The sequence below is a fragment of the Drosophila sechellia genome, chromosome 3L, assembly GCF_004382195.2.
Source record: "Drosophila sechellia strain sech25 chromosome 3L, ASM438219v1, whole genome shotgun sequence".
Taxonomy (NCBI): Eukaryota; Metazoa; Arthropoda; class Insecta; order Diptera; family Drosophilidae; genus Drosophila; species Drosophila sechellia.
In genome coordinates, this window is record NC_045951.1 from 10,319,127 (window position 1) to 10,331,283 (window position 12,157).

Consider the following 12,157-nt stretch of genomic DNA (forward strand, 5'->3'; position numbering starts at 1 on the left):
AGCAGAATTCAAAAAGGATATCAAGAAAATTGTTTGCTACGTTTATAGGCGAGCTACTTTAAAGAAATATAACAAAATTGAATAGTACACAAATTATTTAAGATTATTCAAAAAAATATTAAAAATATAGCAATATTAAAATCTTTAAATGATTTAGAAATATGAAAGTATAAGGTTTGGACTTTTGAACAGATAAATGATTTGAACCCAAATTAATTATAATTTTTAAGGACTTTATTTATTACAATCAATTTTAAGTTTACAAGAAAAAAAAAAAATTTTCTTTTGTGCAATACAATTTTCTAAATTTATACCAGCAGAGCTAATTCAAAATAAGCCAGCTTATAAGCGTAGCAATCGATTAACGATAAAAGCATTAAAAAACAACACTGCAACAACAACTAGAACCAGAACCAAGATCACCAACTCTTTAGCTATGAGAATCTTTGTACCATAATATAGTATAAATGTTTGTTGTCTTGTTACTTTGGTTTACGCATTTGGGTATGACTATTTGACTATCGATATATTCCATAAATATTGCATAACTTTTTGCCGTCCTTGAGATTGCATTGTTCCAAACGTCTAGGCACACATACTTACACCAACCACACTCGATCGAAGCAGTATATTTCAAACAAATCAAACTAGTGGCAACCACCCGAAACTGTAACCGTAACTAGCTGTTAAGAATGGCAAGGTCTTAGCTTTAACCCTAGTCTAAATTGTATATCGTAACTATCGAATATATCGTAATGTTTATCGGTAGCGAACATTTTGCCGCAGCAAGCATTTTCCGTAAGGCCTTTCTCTTAGAGCATCACTATCTAGTAACCATACTCTCGTACTCGTTTATTTCTATATCTATCTATCCAACTATTCCCCAATCTTTTCTGCTCCTGTTCGTTATTGGTTTTTACACCCTTGAAGTTTGCACGATTTTCGATTTTTATGTTTGTCTTTTTGACTTGGCTTTGAACAATTGAGGAGAACACGTATTCAGTTTGCCAATTAAAAGCAGAAATCGAATGAAATTTATAAACAAAATTTCTCTATGCATGCCACCTAGACCGCTTCCAAAAAATCTATTTAATTCCATTGATTATTTCGTTGCCAGAGCGTTTAGTTTGCATAGCCACGAAAATTAGCAAAACTATTCAGAAAAACGTTTCAGCTCAAATTCAATGAACATTTTCAATGATATTCTTTGCCACACTCACACACAGTTTAAGTTTTTGGCCAATAATTTGCATACAAATATGGCAAATCGAATTTTTAATTGCATGTTGGTCAAACAAATTTTCAATTTGTGGCGCAATGTTGCCAAACGCAGTGCGAACAGTGCGAACACTCCGATTCAAAGTCCAAAAATAATTTCATAAATTTCAATTATGATTTGTGCACTGATTTTCACAGCCAATGTGACATTGCTACGGATACCTGCGGCCGATCATAATGAGCAGGTTTTCTGGTTATCGGTCGGCTTTTCTGGCGAAATTGTTAATTATGAGGCTTCCACATGCACATATGTGGCAACTATTATAAATTGAGTGATAAAACCGCATGGAATTAAAAAAAGGACAACATTTAAACGGCGGCTTTTGTGGTCCGATTGCGAATAAAATGCGATTTAATCGTAGTAAAATAAAAAACTTCAATTCCTCTTTTAAATCTGAACGATAAACGAGGCATTATATTAAATAATTAAAACCTTAGATGAAATGGGGTTGACCGTATAATTTCATATGGTTTTTTTATAATTTTAATTTGTTTATTTATTATTTAAACCTCGGCATGAATTTCCACTCCTCTCTAATCACCCTCTTTATAGAAATTCCACTGACCTAAAATAGTTCCCAACCTCCTATTCCAAAACTGCATTTCAATCGGCCTACTTGTTATATCATTCCACTTAGCACTTGGTAAATGTTCTTGCTAGTTTTAAATGTATTTGAAAGGTGCAAGGGTTAAACAACAATTAAATGTATTTTATTTACTTAAATGCTTTTAACCCCTCACACACACAGCAAAATGCAATGAGTTGTTGAAACGAAAAGGTCTTGCCGCATACGTACACATATGGATGTATGTACATATGCTATATACTCTGTACTAAAGATCGGTCCAATGTTTTTCGTATTGTTGATGATAATATCTCTATACTCGTATATATACAATTATGCAATATAAAGTGCAACTAATGCGTAGCATTTCTTGGTAATTCAGTGTTGTAATGTTTAAGTATGTTTCGATATAAATCCCATTTACATACATATGTATGAGCTACTCGTATGTCTTATGTATTGTTATATGTATATACCAATATCATCTCAGCGCTATGACTATATATACAAAAAAACAAAAATCGTTACTACATAATGCCTAGATTTGCCATATACTATATACCATATATAACATTTACTTATATATCAAGAGAGAAAACTAACCGCATGCGTTTTATGTTCTTTTCTTTTCCTTTTTCTACTTTTTGCACACAAAACACACACATAAATGACAAAAATAAAAAAAAAATATATCACATAAATACAAACAATAAACACACTGGTCAAAAATGTTGTGTCAAATGGTTGCAAAAAACAAACATATATAAATGCCCCAAAAATATACGAATTTCCGTATCGGTTCGGTGATTCCTGCAGCCGCCGTTGCCGCCGCAATGCGTGGAGTGGCCATCCAGCGCGGACACGTGGGCGTGGTCGGCGCCACTCCCTACCATCATCCCCATCATCCGCATCATCATCCGGCGCTGCTGGCGGCCTCCGCCGCCGCCGCCCAACAACAACAGCAACGCCAACTGGCCGCCGCCGCCGTGGCCACGGCAGCAGTCGCCCAACAGCAGCAGCAGCAGCAGCAGGCTGTTGTACAGCAGCAACAGCAGCAAGTGGCTGCCGCCGCCCAGCAGCAACACCAGCAGCAGCAGCAGCAACAACAACAGGCCGTGCAGCAGCAACAGGCGGTCCAGCAGCAGCAGCAACATCAACAACAGCAGCAGCAGCAACAACAGCAACATGCCGCCGTAGCAGCCGCCGCAGCTGCCGCCTCGCATCCGCACATGCATGCCGCTCATGCCCATGCCCACTCCCACGCCCTTGGCCCACAACTGGCGCAACTGCAAGCGGTCGCCGTGCCCACGGCCGCTAGCAATGCTGCTGCACTGCAGCAATCCCTTGCCGCTGCCATCCAGAATCCGAGCGGTAATCCGAACGCTGCTGCCGCCGCCGCCGCCTATGCCGCCCGTCTATCGGCGGCCACTGGCGCCACACAGTCGCCGCAAACAGCCGCTGCTGCTGCGGCTGCTGCTTCCATGGCTGCGTCGGCCAATGCGGCCAACAATGCGGCCGCTTTGCATGGATTCGCGCCGTAAGTAGAGTCCTCCGTCGTGGACTTCACTCCGTCACACCCGCGATCCCGCCGTAGTTAGTCCATTGTAGCTGTTATTTTGTACTTTAGTTGGTTCCGCTGCGAATGTAGTTTTAGCGCACCCCAGTTTACAATTATCATCACCCTGTTCATAAATAATACTACGTTTATACGCACGCCTTAGAATTACGAATGCTTTTATTTAATGGTATTCATATCTGTTTCATTTCAATTTGCAAAACAAAATTTATAGCTTTCTTTAAGCATTTCATTGGTCCAATTTTTTAGATGTTACTATTCTTGCTCTATTCAGTTATATATTGATATTAATAAAGCAATCATTATAAAGTTAAAATGTATAAATTATCTATGAAAAATTGCAAATATTTATTCATTAACCATGAATTTTGGCGTATAAGCGTAGTAATATCCATATATTGTATAATTGTTTCCCAACCCCTTAAGAAGAACATCCCGCTCATCTGTCATGATTTTAACCTAAAGCTTAAATTGTTTATAGCTTAAAGATCGTTTTTCCTACCGTCTCTCTTTTTCTGTGTTACTATATACGTCTCTATCTTGTTGGTGACAAATGTTTTTTAGCTATCTTGTGTGTGTAAAGTTTTAATATCGCATATAATGAAACCTAGACTTTGTCTTACTTTGTATACATAAATCGAGCAATAGAAGAGTATTACGATCCGAACGCAAACTGAATACAAAATTTGCAAAAGGAGCAACCGATTAACGCACGCTAACACACAAACACCATCCACGTAAACTATCTAAGACTCTATATATAAATACACATTCGCATATATTTGATCATACTTTGATTGACAGAATTGTGTTTTTGGCTTCGTTAATTTATCGTTACTTTGGTTAAGGGACCTACTCTACACTCGGTTGTATATTGTGTACCACTAGGCGTATGATGAATTTCGATTTGAATTTGACTTGAAAGTGTTTTAATGCGACTGCGTCGCTCTCTGCCAGCGCCTTGCGTGCATGTTCTGCCCCGACATTATATATATATTTATATAGACCTTTGATTAACTTATTCTTTTGTGGCTGCTCTCTACACACACACACACACACACAAATACACAAACACTCACACACACTCACCCGCCCAGCCATATATCAAACCTCTCACCATAGCGTACGAATGAATGCTCCATTAAGAACTGTATACTTATCAACACACATCAAGACATGCCAAACCAAAGAAGCAATTAAAAATCAAAAAAATATACAAAACTAATTAGCTAGGTGCATGAGTGTCTGTTCTGTCTAAAGATTAAATGCAAATTTAAAGCAAGCAAGACAAATTTTCGTAGTGTTTGGGAAATGGAATGACCCTAATGTATGTGGTTGGTTGGTTGGCTATCTTTGCTAGTGCAAGTGCTCTTTATAAACGACAATATCTAAACCTTTTAATTTCCCTTTGTTTCGTTTCCTCTGTCTCAAACATTTCCTCCAATCAGTTCGTCATCAAGTGGGGAATCAGGTCAGATCAGGTCAGTTTAGCACAGGCTCTTTAGCTAGGTAGGTGGGGTGTCTACAACAATTAGGTGCCAACTTTTGTTTTTCAGTTGCCCCTTAAGTTCCAGCCATTTACCCACAACAGCATCCGGTACCAAGAAAAACAACAACAACATTTAATAAAAAAAAAAAGAAACAAACAAAAATAACTAAAACCGGATGTGGATGAAGTTTTATTGGCCAGCGAGAAATATTGAATAAATTTTTTTTGTTTTTTTTTTTTTCGAAAACAAACAAACTTTATCCCGTCTGGTTTTCCATTGTGCTTAAATCAATGCCCACACAAGTGCGTTAAAAAAATGAACCAAAAGAAAATTTTTGAATTTTGCTTTTAAGTGCCAATACAGTGAAGCAGAGGTAAGCCAATTAAAATGGCTATAGCGTATATATTCCATTGATTGGTTGCCTCTGGCTTGACTCACCTACCCAGACATGATCCTACCACGAATTCTATATTAATATATGATCTTCTCTTATCATCTTGTCCCCAACGCAGTGTATACTATGATCCCTTCTTAGCAGCCGCTGCTTCCGCTGATCCAAATCTACGCTTCCAGGTGAGTTTCGTCCAGTGAAATGAATGTTCAACTAGCTTAAGGTTTAATGTACGTCTTTAAGGTATTATAAATAGTAGTCTAGATCTAAATACAATCCCCATAACTTGCCACGAAAATACATGAAAATATTATATAAATCTTACAGGCAGCCAAACCGGTCACTGAAGTTCCAGCCGCTCAGCCAGCCGCCATATTAAATGTAATAAAACTTTTTCAAACTAATATCCTAACCACAACCACCAAAAAAATTAAGAACAATTCAGTTATAATTTGTATATTTTTATGGTAGCTTGTGAAAGACACCGTTTGAGTTTTGAAACATTTGACTTGGTTTTTGGAACAAACGTTATTATCTACTACTCATACGAATAAATTGTTTTAAGTCGCTTCCTTTGAGTTTCCTTATGCATTATCCACGTCCATCCCGAACTAATGACGCGTCCTAATTTCTTGCTGTGTAACATCTTTAAGTTGAGATCGAACTTGGTAACTGGTCGTAAATCACATTATTCTTTTTGACTTAAGCTTGGCTAAGCTTATTCAACTCAATGTCTGAATAACTGAACACTTGTGTATAAGCTCTCTACCGTATTAAGTGCATCCTTTGTTTGGTTTTCGTTTAAATCCAAGGATTCAATTAGTGACCACAGGTGGCTTTATGAAGCATACGCTCTCTTTAACTACTTTAATCTACATCATTTTGATGTACTTCTGCTAGTTTTGTTGATTTCTTTCACATTTTTGCTTTTGCTGAATACTAATACTACAAACTATTTTGATAAAATACCTATTATTCAATGCTATATACATTTTGTAACTACTACAAATTCTTCTTTGGTTATCTTTCACGACTGTTACAACACACTCAACTCAACAACAACAACTACCACAACACTATTGCAAAAAAAAAAAAAAAAAAAAAAATCAAAATACTGATTGAAAAACAAAAACCATAAATTACAGCGCCGCACTGTGACTACGCTAAACAGTAACCCACATACGATCAACCGCATTCCGGTTCCACAGAATGTTTTGGTAAAAATAATCATATCTAGTTATAGTTCCATACCCATGCACCTAGATATCCAGACTTTCCGTTTGATTGTTGTCACAATTTTGCGTTCTGCTCAATGCCTTTTTGTATGCACCCCCTAAACTGTATGTCTACTATATGTCTTAAGTCTTAAGTTAACCCTAGCAAGTAATGCAATACGATAAGTTATTTCTGGATTTGTGCCTCGCTTTTCGGTTTTATAGCCTGGCATCTTGGGTTCTACGTAGCTCGGTTACAAGTAAACAAAAAGAAAAGGTCAAATCACCTGACTTAGATATTTAAGTGTACATAGAATATTTTTAATCACACTACTCCACTGTTTGCACCCATTTCTTTTTCGGTTTTGGTTACAATATACTTATATGTGTGTATACTTTTGGCCTCACCCGGTTTGGTTTGGGTTCCTAATTTCTCACCACACTTGCTCTCACCGTCTCCTCCGCTAGTCTTGTCGTTTGCCGTTGTCGCCCCTTCAAGAAACCAAAAAATAATATAAAACCCCCGAACTATAACTGCGTTTGTTCCTCGAGTCGCCGCCCTCGTGTTGCCCCAGTTTAACGCCCCATTTGCTTACCATTATTCCAGGCCACTGCTCCGCTGCTAAAGACTCCGCTGTCTCAGGCCCAGCAGCAGGCGTACGCCACGGCGGCCACCACCTACACGGCGGTAGCTGCCCGGGCCGCCTATGGTGCCGCTGCCGCAGCAGCCGCACAGCCGGCACTCGCCGGCTACGCCACCGTGGCTGGGTAAGTTATATACACTCGAATCCCACCCAACTTAAATCCGATGTCATCACTAACAGTTACAACATGTTACCAGTTGGTATTATCATAGAACCAATAATAATTTAATAACAATTTAATCTTCAGTTGGTCTCACAACTCTTTTAGAATTCAAAATCTATTGATAGTTATTAACTGTCATTTGACTTCAACCTCTCAAAAATAGAGATGTATTGTATTTGATCTTTTATAATTTAATTGATCAGTTTCGAATTTATTAATTTGTCTAAAACCAATTTTATTATTTATTTCCTTTTATTCTTTATCAACAACCTTATAATTAAATATCTATTTATTTATTATATATTTTATTATTATTTGTCTATTTAGTATTTTATTATTTATTATTTTTTACTACCATTATAAGTTTATTATCTGTTAGAACTTAAGTAGAAATTATGTATTTCAAAGATAACCTTTTTAGTTGATTTTTATGTCTTTAAATTAATATTTATTAACTTAAAATTTGTAATAGTTCTATAGTTCTTTTGAATATTAATGTTTCGATTTCAAATTTGACTAATTATTTGATTTTACTTCTTCTTTTTGAAACTTTTTAACAATAATTGTGTGTAATTGGGTAAAGTGTAGAAACCTAACTCTGAAACCTGAAGAGATCCGACAGTCGATTGAACACTTTTGCAAGACCTTGTCTAAACTAAACAATTTTTATTAAATCATAACATAAAGCCAACTGGAATCATCAATCATCATTTAACAACATTAACAATTTAAAATGCCGCCATTGAGTATTACTAATAAGCTAAGCATACAATCACAAAAATATTTATAGATATGCGCGCGAATATGCAGATCCTTATCTAGGACATGGCATTGGACCAGTTCCTGGATACGGGGTAAGTTTCTCCCTATCAATTTAAATACAAATAAAGAGTATAATTTTCATCGAATATATTAAATATGATGGATGTTCGTATTATTATTTACTAAATCCCCGCACTACCTTCACTTTTCCTACCATTTTTCATTAGGCAACCATGTACCGCGGTGGATTCAATCGTTTCACGCCATATTAAGAACAATCTACGCCAGTCAGCCAAATAACGCACTTGAACTACTCTCGATGAAAATGCTCAATATATGAACAAAGCAAAGCAAATAAGTAACTTAGACGTAAATACTCCTCCCTACGTGCAGTAAGTAGAAGTTACAACTAAACCGATAGATGCAGGATACTCAACACCCAACAGCAGCCACGACAACACCAACAACAGACGCTCAATGTCCTTGGAGAGTTGAAAATCAAAGCTAAGCAACAAAGAAACAAAAAGAACATAAACAAATCAATGTCGTCCAGTAAAAGCAAAAAGCTAAACCAAAAAGGAAAATATACGCCGCTAAACGCAGTTCTATGGAGTTTATATAAGTAAAGCAAACAAAAAAAGATTACAAAAAAAAAAATATTAAAACATAAATTCAAATTGCAAAATAGTTTTGCAGAGAATGAAAAGAAAAATGTGCTTCATGCGTAGATTTTTACCAGAACAAAAGCTGAAACTTTGTGCGGCAGATCAGAATTTATATATGTATACATATATATATTACCGACATGATATATAGTTATTATACATAGGCATTGTATTTGTATATCAAAGCAAACCAGGAAAGAGAGCAATGTTTTAGGTACTTTTCATGCTGAAACATCATCAAAAAAATATATATAAAAAAACCTTGGGTTGTTGATTTTCAAAACTTCGTTGAACTAAGTTAGTCCTTATGATTTACAAATTATTCTAAAACATTAGCATTGTAGTATGTAGTAAGGGAAAATAACAATGCAGCCACATCAACAAATCAAATTGTATATTATTTGCGAACTGTTAAAGCACAAACAAAAATTTATATTTATTCGTATGTACTTTAGATTCATATATCTATAATTTGATTACCCAAAGAATACTCATTTCTGTATTGTACTGTATTGTCAACGAATTTAATTTTAATGCATTGCTTGGTTGTTCCTAATAATTTTATATTTTGGCAGCTAAAACCACTCACACTCAACTCACGACTCAATTCGAATTGCTCAAAAAAATCGTAGCGCATAGGTAAATGCAAAAGATCAACACGTAGACATATCCTTGGAATATACAATAATATTTACTTTAAATGCCGCCATAGCAGCAAAGCAACAAAAAAAGAAAATGGAAAAATGAAAAAAAAAATATATATATATATATATTAGTTTTAAAAGGTCAAGCTTCCAGTGACAAAAAGCCATTGATGAATGATGTGGAAATCGAATAATAAGCATTAAAAATTACAATTTTTAGCTCTTACTCCGTAGCACTTTCCTTGTGTGTTGTGTAAAGAAACAAAGCAAACAAACAAAAAATTGAGAAAGAAACGACGTTTCAATGTTGTTCATTTTCGGTGTAGACCGAAGCGAAACTTCCCTAAGCAAACTAAGAATTTATTTTATACACCACTCGAATCTACTGCACACACGAAACAAAAATGAAACCACTTTTAACGTTGTGTATTTTTCAAATGTTAAAGATTAAAATGCTCAATGGAAAACAACCGAAAAAACTTTGATTCTTAGGCAGCTACTGTCGTCAAATTTAAACTAGTTGTTTATCAACCGTACTATGCTAAAACAAAAAAAAAAAAAACCAAGCTACTATTGTGTGTGTGTAATCGTGCAATTCTTTAGGTGTTCTTCGAATTTCCTTAAAATCCTACTACCAATTACTTGAAATGAGGGAAAAGTGAGAAATGAAATCAACTCCAAAGAGCTTCAACTTTGATGGTTTTTTATTTATCTTATCACTTAGCAACTGTCTCAGATTGTACATATTTATGATGACATATGGTATTTTACCTTATTCCTCTCAACGCACACACAAACGACACACGCACAGGCCAGGATCCTGGGAAATCGAAGCAATTTATGGCATACTCACACTTGTACCCTCATTAAGGTGTATTCTTTGTTTGATTCTCTCATATGATTCATGCATTAATATACTACATTTACGTTGACATTTTTAAAGCCAAAGTTTATATTTTAAATGATTTTTAGTTAGGTATTAGTTCGTATGCTGACGACAGATGACACAAATGGTTAAGTAAATGATTACGAACTAGAGGGAAAAACAATAAAAAAAACTAAATCGAACCCAACAATTGCCAAATTAAATGTAGCTTTCAAGTGAATTATAAAATAAAGACGTAATTAAATTTAATGATATTTTCAACTAGCGCAAAAAAAATAGTTTTGCCAAAAAGCCTAGTATACTTTTTGGCCCACCCCGAGCACAGGACAGGAGAATAAAATCACAGAAATTTGGGTTTGATACGCAAATGGCAGGAGGTACGAAAACCATCTAGTTATAAAGCAAACTTAAATATAATACGGTATGGTATATACATTTAAATTATGAACTCAACTTCCACCGCAAACTTTTAAATGAAAACTAAGAAAACACAATTTTTGTCTTAAGCAATGCGTTGAGGAAAGTCAACCTACAAGTAAATTATAAATGCAAAAACGCAACTCAATCAAACACCGCAGCTATATGATATAACATACGATATATGATGTATATGATAAAGTCTTCATTTATCCCGATCCATTTTGTGACCCCCAAAAACTCTGTAATCTGTGTAGTCTAACCATAAGCCAGCGCCAGCTTTTGTTTTACTTTCACATAGATCAGATGCCTAGGCGTCATATAAAGTATAAAATATAAAGTATATAAATATATATTATATGGAAACTCTAATCTTTAATGATGTGCCAAATTGTAAGTTGTACCATTTGTTTTTATGAGCAAATGCAAAACACAAATTGAAATAAAATATGAATTAAAATATAAAAAAACAAAACATTGAATATAGCATTACAGTTTTCCCCTCCCGTAAAAAGGAAATATCCAAGAAACCTATTTTGATTTTTAAACATTTAGATGATAATGAAAAACATATTTTTTAAATTTAGCACTGTGTATAGGAACGGGCAAGGCTCCGAAAAATGGCCAAGCCGTGCGTTCTCAGGCGCTACCTTACAAAACAAAATTGATAATAGAACCGCAGAGACGATAAACAAGTATTATATTAGCAACAATCGCAGAACAAAACCCAACTAACAGCAAAAACACACACACACAAGAACTAAAGGTAAATTCAGCTCAAATTTAATTTACATGACATATACATACCGGAAGCTATTGAATGAAAAATTTCAATAATAAACGTACACAAATTCCAAAACTTATTGGTTTATATCAATTTTCAATTTGTAAGGTTGTGACAAATTGTAAACAAACATAGAAAACAGTAAAAAAAAACATGATACCAATCCATGGCAAATTGTAATATTGTTTGTGAATGGCAAATAAAATAGGCAAGCAAGTGGAAAACATTTGAGATTCATACAAAATACATTTGAAAAGAAAGCCAGAGGGAAAGAGCGAGAAATGCAATAAAAATAACTTTAAAAAATGCAAAATAATCCAAACTATTGTGTTTTCATTTAGTGGACCTCAACTCAACTGTTGACAGACCTACATAAATTATGGATTTTTTTCTTTTACACTCCAGGGACAGATTGCAATGGAACATTTAGCAGCACACAATCAATCATGGGGGTTGCATAAAACTTGTGACTGGTTATCCAACATCAAGCGGAAATCCTTTGACGGCTCACACCTTCTATGGAAAACCTCTTCAGACATTTTAGCCTGGCCCACCACACACACGCACTCGTAAAAAATGTCATCAATCATCAATTTACCTTCCGTTAGAGCCCAGCAGTTTTTCTTCATTTACTTTAAAAGTCTGAGGCACTCGGGGCGTAATTAAAGTTGATGGGC

The 12,157-nt window shown here is 35.3% G+C and overlaps 1 protein-coding gene across 21 annotated transcripts in view; it reads left to right on the forward strand.

Annotated features, from left to right (window-relative positions):
• Window positions 1-11,796, forward strand: part of LOC6605161 (RNA binding protein fox-1 homolog 2) — a 113,328-nt gene extending 101,532 nt beyond the window's left edge. For 7 of the 21 annotated variants that reach the window (XM_032719524.1, XM_032719525.1, XM_032719531.1 and 4 more), the window contains 7 exons: window positions 2,661-3,381; window positions 5,423-5,483; window positions 5,629-5,682; window positions 6,447-6,518; window positions 7,123-7,283; window positions 8,113-8,176; window positions 8,312-11,796. In XM_032719524.1, the coding sequence (XP_032575415.1) occupies window positions 2,661-3,381; window positions 5,423-5,483; window positions 5,629-5,682; window positions 6,447-6,518; window positions 7,123-7,283; window positions 8,113-8,176; window positions 8,312-8,356 (1,178 nt within the window). In that variant the 3' untranslated portion in view covers window positions 8,357-11,796. Of the gene's footprint in view, window positions 1-2,660; window positions 3,382-5,422; window positions 5,484-5,628; window positions 5,683-6,446; window positions 6,519-7,122; window positions 7,284-8,112; window positions 8,177-8,311 lie in introns of those variants that run through there. The other 14 variants (XM_032719535.1, XM_032719536.1, XM_032719540.1 and 11 more) reach the window with 7 other exon arrangements.
• Window positions 11,797-12,157: the final 361 nt, after the last annotated feature.